The 23,770-nt window shown below is 35.4% G+C and overlaps 1 protein-coding gene across 2 annotated transcripts; it reads left to right on the top strand.

Moving 5' to 3' along the window:
• Nucleotides 1-8,971: 8,971 nt before the first annotated feature.
• Nucleotides 8,972-11,242, top strand: LOC131159736 (uncharacterized). Of its 2 annotated transcripts, none has more exons than XR_009137859.1 (2): nt 8,972-10,540; nt 10,637-11,242. XR_009137859.1 is itself a non-coding variant. In XM_058114878.1 (2 exons), exons 1-2 carry the CDS (start codon nt 9,694-9,696, stop codon nt 10,796-10,798), a joined length of 327 nt encoding a protein of 108 aa, XP_057970861.1. In that variant the 5' UTR covers nt 8,999-9,693; the 3' UTR covers nt 10,799-11,242. The 2 variants fall into 2 exon arrangements, 1 of the variants encoding a protein (XP_057970861.1); XM_058114878.1 differs by having other exon boundaries at nt 8,999-9,858.
• Nucleotides 11,243-23,770: the final 12,528 nt, after the last annotated feature.

Here is a 23,770-nt window from a genome sequence, read left to right as displayed (position 1 = left end):
AAGTACAAGTGGTGCACATCATTTTGTGGACAAATGTGCTTATTATTTGAAAGAAAGATCCAAAACTTGTGAAGATGCAATTCCAAATTAATTTGTGAAAAAAATATTATTAGTTTTAAAAGTAAATTACTATCAAACTAACATTCCTAAAATAATTAAATATTTTTTGTATTATAAATAGAAGTATGGATAGTGTAGATCATTTTGTTGACAAAAAATATTCTTATTTTTGAGATTAAATAATCTTAAAAAAATAAATTTATAATCTATTTAAAGTAAATTTAATTGAAATTAGATAAAATCACATGTATAAAAAATATGAATAAAGTAAAATATTTTGCGAAAAAAATACTTATTTAAAAGAAAATAAATTTAACCAAAATTACGTAAATTACATTTATAAAATCTATCTTAGGTATACTAAAGGTTAAACCTAAAAATGAAAAAAAAAATAGGATATTCAAATAAATATTATATATGAAGTAAATATTGTGTAAATGATTTTTTATACAAAAATATTATTATTTTCAAAACCTAAATAGTATTTCTAAAAAAATGAAATTCAGTAACATTATATTCTACATTTAAATTTTGTACTTCAGATAGGTTAAGATTTGGATCTAAAAACTTCATTTTATTAAAAAATAAATAAATGCAACGGTATTATGATTGTTATATAAAATATACATTCAAAATAAAATTAGTAAATTATGATTTTTTATACAAAAATATTATTATTTTAAGAACTAAAATAGTATTTCTAAAAAAATGAAATTCAATAACGTTAGATTCTACATTTAACATTTGTACTTTAGATAGGTTAAGATTTGGATATAAAAACTTCATTTCATTCAAAAAAATAAAATAAATACAATGGTATTATGATTGTTATATAAAATATACATTCAAAATAGAATTATTAAATTCCTCTAATGTCTTTTATAATTATCGTAAAGTGTATAATATCATTTAGATAAATTAAAATACAATTTTTAAAATATTAATTTAAAAAATGAAACTATAGACCTAGAAGTACCTTATAAATAATATATTTAAAATTTATTTAAATTTTTTAAAAAACTTTCATTGATCATTAAGTAAACAAAATATAACAATAATTCACATTTTAATTAAAATCACAATTTAGAAGTTGTAATAAAGTTAATTAATATTTTCACTGGAAAAAACCATATATTGAGAATTTTTATAAAATAAAAAATAATGAAAAATCTACTTATTACTCTTTTTAATTTATAATTTTATATAATTTTCAAAATTTAATATTTCTTATAGTTTTAATTAAAATATTCATGTCATGTTATATCTTATATTTTTTTTAAAAAATTTAATGTCCATATATTTATGTGATATCATAACAATATTTTATGCCATTGTTTGTATTTTATAATTAAAAAACATTAATTTAAAAAATAATTTTAAATACTCGCACTATAATATTTGTATAAATTATGACAACGTATTATTATTTTATTTTAAAAATATATGTAAAATATTTTAAAAATTATAAAAATATTTTGCACAATATTATTCACATACAATTAGGAGCAACCCATGTCACATATTTGCAAGTACATATATATACTTTATCCAAAAATTTTATTTAGATGAAATATAGTAACACTTGAGTTTTATGAATATTGACACTCTACTACCAAGTTTTTGAAAGCTACCAAAAAAATTTTCAAGGTTTAATTTTATTAACAAAAAGAATCTCTCGTTAGTTAGTTGTTAGTCAACCATTTAGTATACGCAAAAAAAGGAAAAAGAAAAAAGGATGACAATTTTTATCCGTTTTCATTCAATTGTAATAAAATAAATTAAGAAAATGAAATTAGTTTAATAAATTAAGTTGGAAAAATTGATCAAACACGATATTTTTTTTGAAAATTCTACATAGAAGTTGAGTTTTCTTTATAAATTTAGCACACATTTTACACACAGAATAACTAACAGTCAACTTTATAATTTTAATTTATGAAGGGCGAGTTTTAAAATTTTAATTTGCATTTTTTTAACACTATGTTTGATAAATTGCTTAAATTTAAAAATATTGCACTGTATTTTGTATATAGTCATTAAATTTTTATAAAAATTACATCTAACACACACTTTGTAGTATTGTAATTTTTTTAATGATTTATAAGTAATTTTTATTTTTTAAATATTATTTTTTAAAATTAAAATAAAAAATAATAGAATGCCAATTAGTTGACTCAAAGTGGATGAACCGACTATACTAGTCCATTTGAGAATTGGTTAGTTTATTGATTTGCTTTTTTTTTTTTTAAAGCATTTTATAGGTCAATTTTCTCAATTTAATTTTGAATTAATGTCATTTTGAAACCTCATTTTATTACGAATATATATATATATATATATATATATATATATATATATTTGCATATATTTAATGGTTAATTGTCGGCTAGCTAGTTGAAGATTCATTTTATTAATAAAATTAGATCTTAGGGGTTGTTTTAATAATTTTTAAGAACTCAAGGGATAAGAGTATTATATTTAAAAAAATTTAGGAGATATTGCTAAATTTTATCCTTTTATTTATTATTAGATGTTGTAAAAAGATTTGAGTGCTCACTGATTACATCTGTTAATAAAAAAATTCACATTTTTGTGTGGTTTATGGTGAAATTTGTAAATATTATTCCTCGTCCATTTTTCAATTTCTTGGAATCTTTTTAATTCTTTTAGAATCATAAATGATAAGTAAGAGAGGTGGTGGAGTCTGGGTGTTTGGGGTTCTTGAGTTCTCTTTTGTATGGACAAGAGAGCAGTTTCTTGAGAATTCTAGTAAATTTTCTGGCCAATCTTTCTATTCTATTATTATCTTATCCAAAGCACCCTCCTTTCCCCTTTTTTGGGATTCTACTCTGTTTACTATTTGTGTGGGTGTGTTTGGTTGGAGAGAAAATTGAGGATCTACAACGAATCTTATCTTATTTTCTCTTGGAAGAGAGAAAGAAGATCGTGGAACTCATAAATATGAATTAGGAAGAATGAAATTCAAATATATATATATATATATATATATATATATATATTAAAAAGCGGGATTAAGGGAATATTATGAACATTATAAATTAATCTAGAGAGACACGCCCATTGTGATAATGGGATGGGGAAGTGGCCATGTAACGACCCGAATTTAAAATGAAATTTAAATAATAAAGAAAGGGAAATGGAAATCGAAAACAGAAGGAGGCCATCGACTTCGTCGATGACATTGAACTTTGGGAGGGAAAACGGAAAAAGGGATCAATAGGACTTCGTCGACGAATACAGGGGGCTTGTCGACGAAGGCTTAAGAGAATTCGTCGACGAACACAGGGCTTTGTCGACGAGAAAATATCGAGAGGGGTTCTAAGGCAGCTTGAATTTCGTCGACGAATATAGGGTCTCATCGACGAAATTTGTGAAGGATTCATTGACGAAGAACGGGCTCGTCGACGAAATCCCCTGTTTTATATATACAAAAATTCGGATTTTTAAAGCTTCTTTAAGAAGCTAACTCTCTCTCTCTCTCTCTCCTTCGGTTCTCTCTCTCTCTCTCTCTCTCTCTCTCTCTCTCTCTCTCTCTCTCTCACTCTCTTCATTTTTGGGCTATTTTTACGTCGGATCGACGATCCGAAGTTACCACGACACTCCTGGAGGAGTTCTCACCGAATCTGCTGGAGCGGATCATCAGTGGAAGCAAGGAGGAAACCATCCCAAATCTAAGGTAAGATTTTATACTCAATTTTTGGATTTGTGACAGTTGAGAGAAGTGTTGTACGCTTTAAAATATTAAAGTTTAATATTGGAAGTTTCCGTTTCCAGGGGCGTTGATTGGGAACGTTAGGAATCATCCCTAAGTTGAGGTAAGACTTTTAAGCCTAATTTGACTTAATGATAGTTATAGAAAATGTTGTACGTCCAAAACTATTGAACTTTAGTTCTGGTGGATTTCCTTTTAGGTATTGAGTCGGAACCCCTGCGGGGTGTAGGCCGCGTTCTTAGGGGCAGTTCACGACTCCTGTGCGGGGAACCACTAGCTCGTTCTATTCCTTGCTAAAATGCTTATATATCATCTATATATTCTCTCTATCTATCTCTATTCCTGAGGATGAACTCCTTCAATGTAGCGATGCGTCGACGCATCTCCCTGATCATAGTCACTATCCCTCCCCAGGCAAAAGGGACTACGTGATTTGGTTATGTCCTGCGATATAATTCTCATTCCATAACACGTATGCGGACCACTATATTTGGATGATTGGAAAAAAAAAAAACGTGTATCATCCGAGACATGCCACGCAATCTCCATGTGCAAAATCGGGTCCCCTGGACACCTAGCAACCCACAACTCAGGAGTAGATCGCACCACGTGGAAGTCATGGTGGGTGCGAGTGTGATATATTCGCACTGCGGCGATCAACTGATCCTTCGAACCGAAGAGCATCCCCTTACTCAACTCAGAGGATTCTTCCCAACGAGTGACGCGTATGGGAAGCTCATCGACTGCAGTTAAATCTGCAGCAGCTAGGTCAATATGACCGTACATCGGAAGCTCGCCGATGAATTGTGTGTCAAACGTTGCGTCGTCCGTGTCATGGTGAGGTAAGTTCACATCATCGGGGACATCATTTAACCCTTCACCCATTTCCTGCTCGTGCATGTGTTCGTCTTCAATATGAACATCATTTGTAATGTTCATGCCCTCGTCCAATGCGTCGTTTGCAATGGCAAACAACGATGCTGGTACCGCACTTGGGACATCTTCGCAACCTCCCTATGTAAACATCTGAGGAACAGGTGCTTCGTACTCCGATAGTTGGAATGACGATCCCGGATATTCATTAAAATCGACCGTGGACGTAGCACGAACCTCCCGACCAACATCGACCTGATGTGTTTGTTCGGTGTCTTCACCGACTTCACCCAATTGCTCCGCGGGCTCATCTGGTTGCCTAACTGCAATTACACCCACTTGAGGAATAGTCTCGACATACAATTGCATCGTCAAATATGTCTCACCGACACAGTGTGCGTCCAATACAATGCACAACCCATAATCATCTGAAATCGGAACAGCCTCGTAGAACGCTGTATTATTTAACTCTCGCGCAGGGTATCTTGCGGTCACCTGCAATGCATATTGATCTGGATCAATATGCAAATATTTATATATCTTCGTATATAATTTACTTAATTTACACTTACGGCCAATTCGAATAAGTCAAACTGGCCGACTAGTATACCTAACACCATCTGTTGTGGTTATAATGTTCCCCCCTATATATAAAAATACCGTGACTGGATCACTACTTGAGCTTCCTGCCTTTGGATTGGCGATTGGGAAATAAAACAAACCTACGCAAGACAAAATTGTATGTATAAGTGATGTGTAAATGAGACGAAATAAGTAATAACTATAAACCAAATAGATGTATACAAATTCTAATGAATGAATGAACTTAGAGTTTGGACCTAACTTTCTCAGAAAGAAAATAAATAGATGAATTCAGCGTCTATGAATAAACAACATGAATATGTATTGATTTTCCCCATATGACATATTCTTCAGATTTTCCCAAAATTGTAATTCAACTTAGAATCCAAAGAACTATGAAATGGTGCTCTTAAGAGTATTTTTTCCAAAATGGTACTTCGTACTCTGCCTCATTATGGGTTGCGTTGCCACTTAATTTGAAGTTCAATTTTGTTAAGTAGCCTTTTGAGGATTCATTGCTAATCCAAACACCCATACTCAAAGGAGTTGAAGGGATCTTTTGGAAAAATGTTACTTAGAACGCATAACATCCTGATTCATGAAATGGGAATGGGATTGTCTTATGGCAAGTGCTTTAAAATGTGAACACTGCATTTATATCGATATATTGGTGAAAAATACATAAATTCGGGGAGGAAAAAATTCATTACTACTCTCCTTTAATAATGTGACCTTTTAGCTATCATCTCTACAGTGTTCCCAGTCAGTGTCATCGACGGTGACTAGTTGAGGCCGGTTTCGCCCTCGTACCGTTGGATCTTTAATGGTGCTCTGTCGACTGTGGCCTCCTCAGGCACCCCGCACCCTAGGATGTTATACATATGGGGCTTTTTTCATGGAATTTTTTATTTTAATTTGATCCCTAAGGAACCGCATTTTTTAGAACTACTGCACCTACCAAATAACTCGGATAATCCAACTAATTGTCTTCTGCTACTTCAGGATTCTAATGATGGTCAGCTGTTCAAGCACCTTTCTTTTTTGGCAGTTTATGTGCAGTGTAGGAGTTGCCTCTATTTTAATATTCGTTAAAGTCATTGTTCTATTACATAGGATGGACTAATGACAGAGGATGGGTGAGATAACCTTTCATAGCTAGCGCTGTGATTCTGTGAACATTGCCTCTGTGTATGTGATTTTGGGTAAATTAGAATTGAGTAGATTGTTGGAAATCAAGTAGTACGCTTGTCAGTATTGGTGAACAAAATATAACAGAAATTTAGGCTATGAGCTTGGAGAACTAAGAAAACTCTTCACTCGAAGAGAACTTGTCAAACATTGCCCACATGATCATCTTAGTCTAGGAGAGGGAGAACTCAATAATGTCCAAACAGCAATTCACATTATAGCTGGATTCTTGAGTAGGCAGACAAAGAGGTAATAAATTTTATTTTATTTTCATAACCTACACACACACATTCCCAAAGCAACATTTTTTTCATAGCCTACACACACACATACATATATATAAGTATGGAAAAAATCCCACCCGAAATACTAGTGTCAAAAACAAGTTTTAACATTCTTCTCGAGATGGGTTAAAATTGGAGTCTCATGTATGAGAGAGAGATTATTGGAATTATTGTGAAAGGTACTAATAATCAATTATTAAGTATTTGGAAAGATTTATCCTATGAGTTAGTTTTTGAAATTGAGAAGGCGTAGCATCCAACAATATAATATATATATATATATATATATATATATGATCATTGTGCTGTGCTGGCCCTAATTTTTTTTTTATTAGTTTTTTGAAGAACCAATTCATAAATCTAAAAATAAAATAAAACTATTTAGTTAAAGATTAGAAAAGTGAACAAGAAAACATATTATATAAATATGTTTCTTATGTGGTCATTTTTTTGTTTTTATTTTCAATTTTTAACTGTTTATGAAAAAAATTGAAATAGAATTCAAATTAAGATATATATATATATATATAGCAATATTATAATATTTTTAACAAATTTTCAATTGTCATATAAAAAAAATATTTTATTATAAAATAAATTTGGATAGTACAACAATTAATTAAAATAATTATAATAAATTGTATTTTTTTATAATATTTTTATTATATATTATTTGTAATTTTATTTTTTTAATTATATATTTAAAATATCAATTGATTTAAAAATAATACATAAATATTATTTAATTAAAAAAATTAACTTATATTAATTTTCATAAATATTAACCAAACATATTGTCAAATTTTAATTTTTCAACTAGTCCTAAATTAACTGGTGAAAAGAAAAGAATAAAGGGAAGAGAAAAGCCTAAAGATGTGTTCAATGTTTAGAAAATAATTCTCAATTTTCAGATTCTTCTTTTGTACATTATAAAAATATCACATATTTTTTTTTTTACTTCTTTAACATTAATATAAGAGTCAGAATTTTTTTTAAAAAAATTTTCAACATAATTATTAATAACACGAAAAATAAGGTATAACATCCTAGGATCTTATATATATGACAATACAATTTATAATTAGAATGTGCACTCACATTAACTCAAAGTATCAATTAAAACCATACAATTTGCATGTTATGTTTACAACTTTAGTGGATGTGCCCAATTATATTAAAAACAGTAGAAGAAAATTTAAGAATTGAATAACAAAATTTCACACTTTTAAAGTAATCCATATGATCTAATTATAATTGCACAATTATATTCAAAAGAGTAGAAGGAAATTCAACATATTTAGTGAGTGGGGGAAACTTCAACAATTTATAGGGCACGAAACATAATGCATTTTACAATGAAATAACAATCGTAAAAAAAATAAATAAATATTAAACAATAGTTTGAATGGAAAAAATAACATATTATTAGCAAAAAATTAAATTCAAATACCCAACCAATGAAATACAAATAAAATATTATCAGTAAAAAAATTAAATTTAAATACCAAAACAATGAAATACAAACCTTCAGTAATGTTTGTCCACGAATCTTTTAACACAAATCACAAACTCTTTCTCGGATTATCAAAGCTTTCGATGAAATCAAAATAATGTAAAAATGTAAGCACTGAACATGGAAAACATAACTTACCCCATCTCCTTATATAATTTTCGATTTGATAAAGCCTGCAACGGTCACCTGCTCCGGCTCCCTTCAACGGTCACCTGTTCCGGCTCCCTTCAACAGTCACCTGCTCGACTTCTGCAACAGGTACTTTGTTCGCACAAGAAAGGAGGAAGAACGGGCGAGGTTAATCTGAAGCAAATCTCGCTACTTGGAGTAGCGAGATTTGCCACGCGTCGAGAGCCAGTGGAGGTAATTCAAAAGGCAGGTGGCAGAGCATTAATTATCCCAATAAAATCTCGCTACTTGGAGTAGCGAGATTTTCCACGCGTCAAATGGTGGTTGGCAGAGATTTACCACGCGTCGAAAGCGGCTGGCAAAGCATCAATTCTCCCAATTAAATCTCGCTACTCCAAGTAGCGAGATTTGTGCTTTACGAAAAATAAACTCCAGTGACACGTGTAAATATCGCTACTTGAAGTAGCGAGATTTGGTTAATTATTGCTACTTGGACTAACGAGATTACGTTAGAGTCATTCTGGGAAATACTTCCCAGAATGAGGTATTATTTAATATATTTAAAAAAAAAAAATTAAAACGGGAAAAAACTCCAAGAAGTTTGCTATATCATCTCTCTCTCTTCTGATTCAGTTCGGCATGGGAGAACCAAGCATGTTGAGTGGATCAGCGAAAAAGTTTGTTCTGAAATTTTCTCTACCCACTTTATCTCCTCCAAAGGCCATCACCACTTCTTCTACCTCAGCCTATCTTTCTACCATCTGGACCGGTGCCCTCGTCTCTGGTTCATCTTCTTCCTTCCACGTCTATATATAGCTGACCTCGCGCTCCTGCCTCCCTTCCAAAAATCTCCTATAATAAGTGCTTGATCAAATCATCGACTGTCTTGGGTTTGCTTCATTTGATGCTTTGATTTGAATTTATTTCTTCTTGTGTGAGTTTGGGTGAAATGGAGAGTTACGGTTGGGGAGGAAGTAGCAGCAGAGGACGAGGCGGCGGCCGTGGCGGTGGCAGTGGCGGTAGAGGGAGGAGTAGAGGTGGTGGATCTGGAACTTGGGGTTCGTCCTCCTACCAAGGGGCTACACAGGGACAATATTCGGATCAACCGTATCAATTTGGCGGTCGTGGCGGCGATGGTCGGGGTCGCGGTCGCGGTGGCAGTCGCGGTGCTGGATATGGTGATTGAGGTTCTGCCTCGAGTCAGCAAACTCCTCTGCCTATCTATGTAGAAGGTCAGTATCAAGTAAGTTCTAGCTCTGGGCAGCAATATCCTCAAGAATGGAGTAACCAGGAAGGTTCTGGCCGAGGATGGTTCCCAAGGCCCGCGGTTGATGTGGTTTCCAGTAAGAGTTTGGGACCAACAAAGCCGGATTCCGGCGAGAGTTCGACCAAGGCTGGTTCTGGTAAAGATCGGAGGGGTACTGGATCTTCTGTTTGGGATAGGGGACAGGCTTATGTTCCTGTTAGGTCTGAAAGATCTTCTGAAGCTGTTCCTGGTATGGATCTGTAACTAGATCTTGAGATTATAGATTTTCTATCGTCCTTATTATGATTTAGTTCTGAATATTTTGTTGGATTTATGATTCCGTAGCTGTGGAACGCAGCTAGTAAGATAAAAAACCTTCATGAGGATTTTTCTTGTGGTTACAATGCTTATGGTTACAGTGTCAGGTTTGTCTGACTTGATTTAAGCATTGTAATTTTCCTTGTCTACTGATGTGGGACGCACTTTTTAGTTTGCCCTAAATTTGTTATATCAGGTGGCTGATGAATTGAGACTGGCAAGAGCATCCATGAATGTTAATGGTACAATGTCAGGCCATTGTGTCAAATAAAAAATTATGGTATTTTGCATTGTGTGAATTTGTTGACTTCGACTGGAGTGCTTTCAAATTAAGGCATCTAACATTGATGTGGGAAAGGTTACAACGTTTCAGTATGAAAGTTTTATGTGGATACTTATCTTGTTTAATTTCCTTCACGATGATTAGTTTAGGACCGATGCTATCCTAATAGGGAAGGACAAAAGGAGGAAAAGGATAAGAGAAATTTCTAGTTATTTCTTTTTACTGCTTTTGATGTCCCAGAAAGGAAGCGAAAGAAAAAGGGAAAGGCAAAAAAAATGTGCTTCCTTTCCATTTTCTTGTTTAGAAGAATATGTTTCGCTCAAAATTAACTGTAAGTTCTGATTCTTGTGAATTGTTTTGTGATTTTTTGTATAAGATTAAGCATTGTTGATTCTGAACTTTTGTTTTCTGTTGGGCATGTTCGTAGCTTTGGCTTGTTCAAAGAATAAATGAGATGAGGGATGTTATTAGTTTATTGCTTGAGCAATCTGATGGCGGCTGCAGTTTTTTAATCGGCAAAGAGAGTGCCTGCATTTATGCTTGTGATGCTATACTGCTGGGGATGGTGAATCTTCCCAAAACAACCTAGATACACCAAATCCAAAACAAAAGACCGATTTAAGACGTGAAAGTCTAAGATTGATTTATTTCAGTTTGTTACGAAAGCTGAGAAAACCTTAAATCCAAAGAACAGAGAAAATGTAGTGGGCAATTCACCGTGTTGGGTAGGAGAAAACAAAGGAGAAAAGACAGAAGGTGCAAGGGAGGCAAAAGTGAAGGAAAGAAAGCAGGCGCCCTTTCCTTTGTTCTTTTAAGAGAGGGAAAATGTAGTGGGCAATTCTCTTTGCATCCTTTGCTCTCCTGTTTTGGAAGCAAATGGTCTTGGAAGGAGTTGAAAAGCTTACAATGATCCTCCTAACTCTTTCACCCAATCAAATGAGGGAATAAGATTTTTCACTCTTCTTTTCTCCTTACAGTTATCCTTCTCTTTTTTCCTTCTTATTAAACGAAATGTTGAGGATATTGATCTAAAGGCTTCTGTGGTAAATGTGTTAAAGCTGTTTCTTAAGAGACATATATATATAGTTTGAAGTGTTTTATTTATTGCTTTTTGCATTTCATATTATTTCAGATGTGCACTTGTGCAGTCACTGAATTCTTGAAACGGCCTTATTATGATGCTGACAAAATTTAACCCTTGAAACGGCCTGATTGTGGCAGAAATTCCATCAGAACTTGCCCAATTCTTGATAATCACTATCCAATCAGATTCAATTCTGAGGACTTCATAATGCACTATGATGTTGATATCAAACCGCATGGAGCATTCAAGAATGGTCCACATGGGAAAATTACAAAATCTGATCTGCGTATGATCAGGAACTAGTTACTCTCTCAGAGTTTTTTCCTGATTTATCCTTTTTTTTTTTTATAAAAAATATATTAAATAATACCTTTGTTCGGAAAATAATTCTCGGAACACTCTTGACGTAATATCGCTACTTGAAGCAGCGAGATTTGCTACGTGTCATTTCGAGAAATATTTTTCAAAAAAAAATATTATTTAATATATATATTTTTAAAAATAATAAATCGAGAAATAAATTTTTTTGCGTAATAAATCGAAAAATAAATTCTTATTATATTTAAAAAAAATAATAAATCAGGAAATAAATCTTCTGCGTAATAAATTCTTCCTCATAATAAATCTTCTGCGTAATAAATTAAGAAATAAAACAAAATTTAATTCTTTCTCTTATTACTTTTGGAACAATAAATTTATGAAAAAAAAATTTTCTATTTAATGATATCTATTTTTCTTTCTATTTAATATATTTTTGAAATTTTTTTTTTACTTAAAAGTATTGTTTTGTTTATTAGATTTAAAGATTCTTTTTAGAACGATTTAAAAATGGGATAAGTGTGAAATATTTTTATTTAGTTTATCTTATATCAATATAGAAAAAATTTAATTCTTTCTCTTATTACTTTTGGAACAATAAATTTATGAAAAAAAAAATTTCTATTTAATTATATCTATTTTCCTTTTTATTTAATATATTTTTGAAAATTTTTTTTTACTTAAAAGTATTGTTTTGTTCACTAGATTTAAAGATTCTTTTTAGAACGATTTAAAAATGGGATAAGTGTGAAATATTTTTATTTAGTCTATCTTATATCAATATAAAAGATGTATAGACGATATCCATTTCTCTATTTAGTTCATAACAAAAATAAAATTTCTATATAAGATTCTCATTGGTTGTATGAAATTAAAATTTTCATATTTTGTGAGCATTGTCATATGTGAGCATAAAGATAAGAGTGTCAAATTTTTTAAAATTTTATATTCTTCAAAATATAAAAATTGCCATCATATATGGCTTTTTAATCACCAGTTAAATGTAGAAATAAATATCATGAAGACTTTAAAAAAAATTAAGGGTCTATTTAGTTATGGAAAATATTTTTAATTTTAATTTTTAGTTTAAAAAATATTTAAAAAATAGCTAATTTTTCATTTTTTAGAAATTTTTTCTAAAATAAATTAACGGTATAAAAAATTTGACACTATTTTCTTGTAGAAATAGTTCTATTTTTATTATTTTTTATTTTTTAAATAATTAAAAATGACGTTCTTTAATTTTTTAAATTCATATAGAAAAGGTAACAAATATTTTTTATTGTTTTTTAGATTTCTAACTCTTGTTTTGTTAATTAAGACTTGAGAGCATTCACTCATATATTAAATTTTGATTTATGAATTCAAATCCAAAATTAGTGATCAAAAATATTAACTTAGATAATTTAATTTTTTTAAAAAATATTACCTTAATAATTATTTAAAAATCTAAAAATTACAAATAAAAAATTATTTTGACTTTTTAAACAAAATATTTATTTTCTAACTATTTAATATGAATCTTAAAAACTAGAAAATCAATTATAATTTTTATAATTTTTAAAAAATAAAAAATAAAAATATTTTCCACAACTATACTAGGGCGGTGCTTGATAATTGGGATTATAGGAATTGAAATTGAAATAATTGATTTTCGTTCTCAATGTTTACTTATTGGAAATCTCATTCCAATTCTGCATGCAAAATGAGATTTCCCCTTTTGTCTATATTTTGATTCATATCTCTTACTATGAAATCAAATCTTGATTCTTGAAAACATAATATTTATTATAATTTGACAATTTATATATAATATATATTACATAAATTTTAAAATAATATTAATATTATGATATCATTATTAATATTTTTATTATATATAATAATATTATAGCATATAAAAATTTATTGAAAGAATTTATTTCTCTATTTATCATTTTAAAAAAAATATATTAAAACAATTTATTTCCCTATTTAGTACGCAGAAGAATTTATTTCCCAATTTATCATTTAAAAAAAAAATATTAAATAATATTTTTTTTGAAAAAATAATTCCCAAAATGACACGTGGCAAATCTCGCTACTCCAAATAGTAAGATTACGTTAGGATTATTTCGAGAATTATTTTCCTAAGAAATGTATTATTTAATATATATTTTTAGAAAAAGGATAAATTGGAAAAAACCTCTACTCTTTGATGGTCCATAGCATCCTATGTGGATGACTACATATGATGGTGAGAAGAACATTTTGAGTGCAGAATCACTGCCTACTGGAAACTTCACAGTGGAAATCTTCGAGGGAGAAGACAACAACATTCTTTCATGTTCACTATAAAACTTATAAATGAACTTAAGCTCTGTGTTAGGGAGTGGCAATGTAGTAGGGAAAAGGGGGAGAGAGATACTGGTCTAATTGTATTTTTTAGGGATTTAGAATGAATTTATGATTATTTGTGTTAACGTTTGTATGATTATTCTCTTGGATCTGAATTGTTGACACCTTAATTTTAACCAGGTCTTCCCAAGAAAACCCAACAAAACAGGAGTTGACTTTGAGTCACGACTAACCCTGAGTTTTGAAATTAAGACCCTAATCCCTCAATCAAGTCCTTCTAATGTCGATCGATTCTTCTAAAATAAAAAATATGGTTTAAAGTCGAGTCTTGTAAATGTTTAGTCCAAGTCTTAGGTTTTAAGCCAATTGTTAGGGAGGGTTTATGGTAATTTTAATTAACTCTTTTAGTTGCAAAATTAATCTTGGTTGTTGTATAGTACCCCGTAGTTCCAAAATTAATCCCTCCTTTAGGTGTTAGGGTTTGAGTCTTAGGAGTCCGTAAGTCGAGTACGTCTAATGTAGCTTATTTTAAGACCATTTTTCCTTAGTTGAGTCATGTAGTTTCCATGTTCATTGTAGGCTAGGCTTCAAGGTCCTCTAATGTTAGAAGTATTGTCCTTCATGACAAGTTAATATCCTAGTTCCTAAGCAAAACTCAAAAATTAGTTTAGTTGATTGAGCCCTTTAAGTTTCCATGAGTTTGGAAATTTCCAAACTTGGTATTGAGCTTTCAAAATCTTAAATTATTTTCGAAATTGGGTCTTAACTTTAGGACATGCCTTGTTTGGTTATTAAAGTCATATTTACTGGGTTGTTTGGTCAAAATTAGTCAATCCTAAAGTCACATTTATTGCTCTGAGCTTCTTAAGCAAGAAAGTCAAAATCGATCAAACTGTTGGGGTCAAAATTAAAAAAATCACATGCTGGGGTAGGAGGCACAAGCAGTAGGAGCCCACACAGAAAGATGCATGTACAAGAATTTTACAAAATAATAAAAATAATAAACATCAAAATAAGACACATGCATACAATACTGGATATGATATAGGGAAATGAAGTGCTAAGTAATGTAAAGGGAATGTTACAAATGGTAGTTGCACACAAGGCAACTCGGGGGTACGTGTACATACAGTCCTCACTCACAAATAAATACAAAAGTACACCAAAATTCAAATAAAAAGTTCCATGCCATCCATTCTAGGCTGCACCTCTCCAGCTCACCTACGTAAAGTGGAATTAGTCTGTTAGCAGCTGAAATCAAAAAATAAAAACAAACAAAAATGCAAAATACAAAAAGCAAATAGCTGATCCTAAACCCTCCACTCCTGGACTGCCAGCTGGAAGAGCCCTGAAAGCTCGCCATTCCTATAATGCCACTTGGATCTCTTGAGCCACATGCACACCAAAAGGAATCAGTTGGTTAGAAAGAAGTTCAAGAATGGAAATGGAAATTCACATACGCAAGGAGGAGAGGACGCCTGGAAAGTAATATTCCCTCTCTGACATTCTGTTATGGGAAATTGGCACCAAATGGGTAGCCTAGCCTCCCTATAAATAGGGAGGTTCCTGCACTGTAGCAGACACCTCAGAGAGCACATAATTACTCAGCAAAAATTGAGAGAGAGAAAGCATATAGAAACCCTGTGAGAATTGGGAGAGATAGAAAAATAGAGGGAAGGAAGCTCTGCTAAATTGAGAGTTCCAGAGAGAGGACTCTGTAGGTGTAAAGACCAGAAGGCGCTATTCTATGTGCACCATACACCCAACACAACTCTCATTTAGAGCAGGAGACATGTGGTATTCAAAATCAGAAGCAGAGCTTCAAACCTGACTTCAGTTCTTGAACTTTTAGACACATATAGATTGGAGAAGAAGACTGGAGGAGATAAGAAGAAAAAGGGTAAAATTCATAACCACCCTCTTAACTTTGTCTATCAATGATCATGTGTGAGTTAGTTAAAATGCAGGTACTCTCATCCCAAGTCTCGGGTTCGAACCCAAACCTGAGAAGATCCTGAACTGATTCATCTCTTGAACCCAGACTCGAACCCGTACTCAAATTTAATTACTTTGATACTCACTTATTCTGAAGTCGGGTTTGGACCCTGATCCATTTCGAGCTTGAGTTCAATTACCCTTAAGCCGAGTTTAAAAAAATAAATCGGGCCTTTGTTTTTAAAAAAGTTAAGGGGTCTGCCCATTTCAAAAATAAACCCGGTCTTTTGTTTTAAAGAAGTGAGTCGGCCTTGTTTTAAAAAAAGGAAACCCAAGCCTTGTAAGTGGGCCAATCCTGTTTGAAAAAAATAAAGCCCGAGCCTTGTTGTTTAAAAATATAAAGTGGGTTGACTCTGTTTTAAAAAAAGAAGCCTAGGCCTTGTAAATGGGCCAACCCTGTTTGAAAAAAGAAGCCCAGGCCTTGTTGTTTAAAAATCTAAAATGGGTCGGCCTGTTTTAAAACTCAAGCCCGTTCTTCGAAATCAAACTCAGGTCCAAGTTACTCAAGCCCGTTCTCATAAATCCTAGGGTTCACACGTGACCTAGATATGTGACAGAGCCCATATGGCTCACTCGGGGTCCCTCGAGTTCACTCAGTGTGAGTCAACCCACACACCGTAGGCATGGGCTTCTTTTTTCACCGTAGGCCCACCGATCGTTCGTCATCATCTAGGCGAACTCTGTCAGCTTCAAACGCACTTGTGTGTTCAGTGGCCCGTTGATAGCCAAGGAATGGTGAGAATGGGGGCTTCACCAGTCTAAGAAAGGAAAACAGAGAGGGTGAGAGACAAGAAAGCAGAGAGGGTGTGAGAGAAGAGAGCAGAGAGGAACGGAGAAAAGAGAGTAGAGAGTTGCAAAGAAGGTGGAAGAGCAGAGAGTTGCAGAGAAGGGGTAAGAGCAGGGAGAATGAGAGAATGGGGAGAGTGAGAGAATAGGGAATAGAGAGAGAGGGTGTTCGAGAAAATGAAAAATGAAAAAACAAACCAAACACAAAATTTGGGCTTAAGTATCTAAAGCCCTAGACCCACAGGATTAAGACACGTGGTATTGTGCCCATCATTCGATCAAGGTGTGTGCAAGACCTTCTAGAAACCGTTGGATTCGTGCTCCCATCTATGCCTCAGACACGACCACGTCAGCAATTTGGACACATTCAGCTATTTCTGTTCGATTTGGATCAATCAGGTGGTCAAGATTCGTCCTCGTCATTGGCTCTGACACGCCCTTGCAGTCGTTGGATCTCCGCGCACCATTAACAGTGGTGATTTAATGGTGTCAGAGGCATTAACTATGGCTAGCATGTGTGTCTAGCCCTCTACCTGCACGAGTTGACGCATGGTGTTCTTGTCAACTCTCCTAATAATGCCCTTCAGTCCTCCCTCATCAGCCGTCTGATCACCCTTCGATGGACGACCAAGATTCGGCTATGACCAAAATATGCCCATCACCCATTCACATTAATCGACCTTCGACATGTGGCAAACAAACCCCCATCCCCGTTGGATCTCAGCCTCCATCAACGGTCAGGATCGGCTATGTCAGGAGTCATGATGGACTCTTGACCCACCACGCGAGAAGCAACACATGGTGCCCATCCTCTTTCGCATACACCTAGCCTGATGTGGCCATTCAAGGACCCTCCGATCAAGATCCCCTGTCCACGATCATGATCATGCCACGTGGCCTATCCATGGTCTTCACGGTCCACCATTCGGGGATTGATGCGTGGCCCGATTGTGAGCCGGTTGGCCTTGACCGGCCTCAAATCAGTCCATCCTAGACCAGTCAACATTTGATCGGTCCTACTTCTCCCCAAACCGGTTCTTACCGATTTTTATTTTATTTTTATTTCGAATAAATTCTTTTAAACTTCAAATAATTCATAAAAAAATCCTAAAAATTCAGGAAAATACAAAAAAATCTAGAAAAATCGGAAAAATTCCCAAAATAATAATTTAAGTCAAAGAACAATAATTCCATCACATTCATTCTTACACACGCACACACATGCACACATTTATGCACTCCAACACTCACACAACGTACACCCTCGTGCATGCATGCATACGATCACCACCACCCTCATAATCGTACATGCTCACAACTCATACTTTCCAACACTCACACACGTACACCTTCATGCATGTTGATACTCATGCATTCCAACACTTGCACCACCACCTTCATCACATGCATGTACACACTTGCACACGTGCACGTTCATGCATGTGCACACCCATGCACTCTATGCTCATGCACAAGCATGCACACCCACATTCATACACATTCTCCTATGTACACACCCATGCATTCAACACTCACACACGTATACCTTCATGCACGTCCACACTCATGCATTCCAACACTTGCACCACTACCTTCATCACATGCATGTACACACCCGCACACGTGCACGTTCACGCATGTGCACACCCATGCATTCTACGCTCATGCACATGCATGCACACCCACACACGTACACATTCACGAATGTACACACCCATGCATTCAACACTTATGCATATGCATGCACATTCATGCATGTAGACAACACATGCACATGCACATGCACACACTCCTATGCACTCAGTATCCATGCATATGTTCACACCCATACCCTAAACCCATTGGTATTGACCAGACCTTAAACAGGTTGACCCTTCCCCTTGGACCAACTTTCTCCCCAAACCGGTCGGGTCTTTTGAACCGCGGCTGACTCGGTTCAGTTTATGTCATTACTACTTGAATAAATCCCAAAATTCACCAAAATACACAAAACCATAAAATGTTAGAAAAGTCCAAAAAATTTTAGAAAAATTCCAAAAATATTTTCAAGCTTTGATTTCCATGGTTTTCATCCTAATTTTATTTCGTGCTATTTCAAAGTGTGGGAAAAATATTGAAAAAATCACCAAAAACACAAAAAATGTTTTCACACTCAGAAAAAATCACAAAAATATTATTAGGCCCATAAAATCGTTTCCATCCCGAACAAATTCCAAAAGCCTTCCGGAATATTATGTTTTACTTAGAAATTTCTATAAAGATTTCAAAACCCAGGGAGTGTATCTTTGTACCCTACTTTGTCGATTTTTCAATCCCGATGATTTCAAAGGGAGGCATAAACTCTTCGGAGTAAGATGTGCCCCGGTTATGAGGGAATACCTATATAGTATTTTCATTTTTTTTTTGATTTTTGGAAAAGAGTAATCTTAAAGGCTTATTATGTTTAGTTTAATAAATAATTTTTGATTAATTTGATACCGTTCATAAGAACGGGCACGTAGGGGGTGCTAATACCTTCCCATTGCGTAACCGAATTCCCGGACTCGACTCTTGTAGCGCATACTGATTCTACCCCTAATGGGATAGCAATCAAGTGTTCTAATCACAATCCAAAAGGTTAGTGGTGACTCCATCACACCTTATTTTTCCATGAAAATATCATTTCCAAAAATCACACACCTTTTCTAGTTCGTGTACCCTGGGGCAATACACGCACATGGTTGTGTTTTCGCCCTGTGCAGGGAGGACGTCGTGATAGCTTGGCAACTCCGCTAGGGATGCTTAAGAGTTGTGCCGATGATTAATTGAAGATTGTCCCAAAATCCAAATCTAGCAAGCCTTTTTGATTACTCCTTCCCTGTTTTGTACATATTGTTCATATGTTCTTTTTGTTTGCAGGTACTTTATGAATAATCATAGTAAGTATAAGTGAATAAATGCTTGACTTTTCTTGTGATTACTTCATTGACCAAATAAGCATGTGATTAATTGTGAATACCTTAATTTAGCATGAGATGATAAGCATGTGACCATTTGTTTTCATGTTTTGTTTGAATAAAACATGTGTTTAATTATGAATAATCAATGGATGAATGCAAGGTAGAGGGTGTAGGCTGAAATTGATAAGCTCACACACTTTCAAAAATCTCTACCTGGGCTTTCCCTTTTAGGATTAGATAGGAGTGTAATAGCGTTTGTCCCTTCGTGGTAGAGCTTGATGGGACCCGCGAACCACTCCGCTCGGTGCGAGCTTCATCCGGATCTCTATGAGGGAGGATGAAGCTTCAATCTAGGGACCTTTTGTCATTAGGGAATAAAGCTTAATCACATATAATCATCCGAAATCCCCTGCCTAGGATAGAGCCTCGGAAAACCCTGTATATACCTACCATGGGACGGGACAGGAGCTCCATCCTTCTTTGCCTGAATTTTTGTTTGAACATGATTAATTTTGAATGAGTAATGACATCTCTGACATATTGCATGCATATAGGCATACACCTTGATTGACCAAGGTTTTGGGACAGATATGAGCTTTTCATGGACAATACAGAAATACATTGAGAGACCGAATTCGTGGTACAACTATATTCTAAAAATCAGAAGATCAGGTTGGGGAACAGCCTGAATTAGGGGTCCGTTATCAAGTTACCAGCTCGAGTTAACATCTACACAAGGTCCAATTCGCTCCACGAACTGAAAATCATTTGGAAGGAATGGCTGCCTGCTTGCCGTTTAAAGTTCTCCTAAACATACGGGCATATCGGTTACTTGTTACATGTATTAGTGAATATCCAGGTCGTCAAAGCATTGGTCGAGTTTTGGAATCCACCATACTGTTGCTTCACGATGAATGGAATCGACCTGACACTGACCATAGAAAAGTACACTTTTCTTTTGCATCTGGTTAGGCACCCAACGCCGTACAAAACTTACGTACCAGACACTAGTGTTTCCTTTGTCAAAGAACTATTTGTTGCCACCGAAATCAAAATTCAGAAGACATGCTTAGGGGAAGGAGTGGAAATCAGAAATATCTCCTGGAGTTAGTTGAAAGAAATAATGGCGAAAGAAGAATGTGAGGAAGTTTGGATACGTACGATGGCTCTAGCTATCTATGGTTTGGTTGTGTTTCTGAGAAAGCTAGGTATGATCGACCAGGCTACCATCTCGTTTGTTGCACAAATACGAGATGGGATCAATCCAGTACGTGGCATCTTGGCAGAAACCTTTCAATCCCTTAACCATTGCAGAACAAGGAGGCGAGAAAGGTTAAGATGTTGCGTGGCACTGTTGTATGTCTGGATCGTGAGCCACTTTTCGCCTAATATAGGAGGATTTCACAATATTTTATCGGCAATCAGGATCCCTCTAGTTGAATTTGAAAAAACTCAATGGAAGGAATAGTGTAGCAAACTAGAATGGAATGAGAAGTTGCTCAGGTTGGTGGGCTCAGGATTGGTTTGGCAGGCACCTTAGATGGATGGTGCTAGCATGGTATATCGATGCAGAAATCTACCGTGGGTCCCAATACTTGTCCTATGGGGAGGAGTTGCATACGCCCCTTTGATTGTTCGAACGCAAATGGGAGCATCTTAGTTCGTGCCTATGACTCACAGATTGGCAAACACTCAATTCACATATGAAGCTGGCGATAGCTAGGAGAAAGTCCATGAATTCGCAGTAGCCTGGAAGCACATGCACGTGGTGGAATCAAATAGTCGAAACTCGGGTACACGAGAGAATTACGAATCATGGTTGGCCAACAGAGTGAATCTAAAAGTCAAACAAGTACTAGAAGCCCTCGCAACTCGAATCGAAGTTCTAGTAGTGAATGAACAGTCGAAAGGAGAAAGGCAGCCATTAGAAAGCACGAGCACAGTAACAGAAGGGTAGAGAATCGGACGAAAAGAGAGAGAGGGTTAGTTACTTTCTACCGTAACAAAGTCAAACGGGAGAAGACTCAACTCATGCTATCAGAAAAGGAAGTAGTGGCCCTAAGAAAGGAGAGACGGATGCTTTGAGTTGCGCTCGACTGAAAGACTAAAATACTAGAAAGCACCAAGGCTGAGATTGAAAAAAAAAAACCCTCCATATACAAGAACTAGACAGCCAGTGGGATGAGTAGAGGAGGACCTTTGGCCAGGTGCTAGATAAGGCATAACCGTTTATAGAACATGCCATGTAATGAGAGGCCCGATACATAGCACTGAAGCAGAGAGTAGACGGTTTAGCATCCGGGAGAACAAAGCCAGCTCGAGAAGACTCGAGCCACATCAACAAGAGCAAGTGGGGGATCAAAATCCTGCGTCTGTTTAGTTCATTCGGAAGCTCCCTGTATTTTGGTCCAAAATGTTGTATGGAAAAATTGTAATGAACTGATGGCCATTTGTACCAAAACCTTGGTTAAGGCACATAGGCTGCATACATGATTATATTATTTGCATATGTTTATACACCGTCTACATGCTTGCATAAACATTCATTGCATACTCATACACACATTGTCCTAAAAGGAGTGGGTTTCGTGTTCAAGGGAAAAGAGAAGTGATTGTGAATCGGAAAAATTGAGGCAACTACCCACCCATACAACACCCGCAGAAAGGCGAAAGTTATGGCAGAACAGTTGGAAAGCTGCGTCTTGGGCATAGATTAAGGATAGGAGGAGTTGAGCAACAAAATGAAAAAGATACTGGACTTGCTACTGAGCAAGGGAAAAACAATTCAAGAGCAGAACAATAAAGCAGACACAGATCCCATCCATCCTTCGAGCTTCACACTGATCCATGGGCAATCATTTGGACCACCCCTAGTTATCCTAGAGGGTCCACCACCGAATATAGCCACCTTTATCCTAGAAGTGCCAATACCAGGAGTTGGGATGCTTCTGATAATGACGGTGGGTGTGGATGCAGGCAAGACTGCAGTTGAATACTGCTATGAGGAGCTTGAGGAGCGGTTAAGAGCTATTGAAGGGACCCATGCGTCCAACTCTATCAACCCTGCAGATCTATGCTTGGTGCCCAAGGTGGTGCTTCCACCTAAGTTCAAGGTGCCCGAGTTTGAAAAGTTTAACAGGACCTAGTGTCCTTAAACCCACCTACGGCTACACTGCCAAGTAATGGCCGCATACTCCGACGATGAAAAGCTAATGATGCACTGTTTTTAAAGCAATTTAACTGGTATGACAGCCAGGTGGTATATCCATCAAGATAGAACACAGATCCGCACATGGGGAGATTTGGCTACCACCTTTGTAGCTTAATACCGACATGTTATGGAGATGGCTCCAGATCGGATGACCCTATTGGAAATGGAGAAGAAGTCTACCGAGACTTTTAGAGAATACGCCTATAGACGGCGAGATATGGCAGCCCAAGTCGACCCCCCGGTAGGTGATTGGGAAGCAATTTCCTTGTAAGTACACCAAAAGACCCCTACCGGAGACATCTTTGAGGAGCAACTCCCCATGAATTTATGGATATAGTGGCTGCCAGAGGAAGAATTGAGGCCGATATCAAAGCAGGACGTGTCAAAGACAGTAGCATGGAGAGTGGTCCAAGTAGGAAGTGGACCAATAAGAAAAAAAGAGGAAGAAACCCAGATGATTGAGGGACAGTCCAGTCAACGAAACTAGTACACCAAAGGCCAGAACCAATGACCTAAAAGAAATTTTGTAGTTGAACCCGCAGTAAACCAAGCATCGTATACAGGTGCTAGGCCCCAGTTTGTGGCCCCCTCTCCCGCACCAGACCAGCCAAACATGCCAGCACGCTCAAACCTACAAAACACACATGAGAAATACGCCTGGAAATTTTTGGAGGGTGGATCCAATCCCTATTCCTTATGCTGAATTATTCCCTCAACTGTTGGAGAGAAGAATGATCTCTACCATTCTCGGGATTCCTACTACCAACCCTCCCCCGCACTGGTATAATCTCGAAGCCTTCTGTGCATACTACGCTAATTCTCTTGGACATGCTATTGACCAGTGTTGAGCCTTCAAACACAAGGTGCAAGATCTGAGGGATGCTGGCTGGT

Source organism: Malania oleifera, chromosome 7, assembly GCF_029873635.1.
Source record: "Malania oleifera isolate guangnan ecotype guangnan chromosome 7, ASM2987363v1, whole genome shotgun sequence".
Taxonomy (NCBI): domain Eukaryota; kingdom Viridiplantae; phylum Streptophyta; class Magnoliopsida; order Santalales; family Ximeniaceae; genus Malania; species Malania oleifera.
Note: the sequence above shows the minus strand (reverse complement) of the source record. Positions and strands in the feature narration are given on the sequence as shown.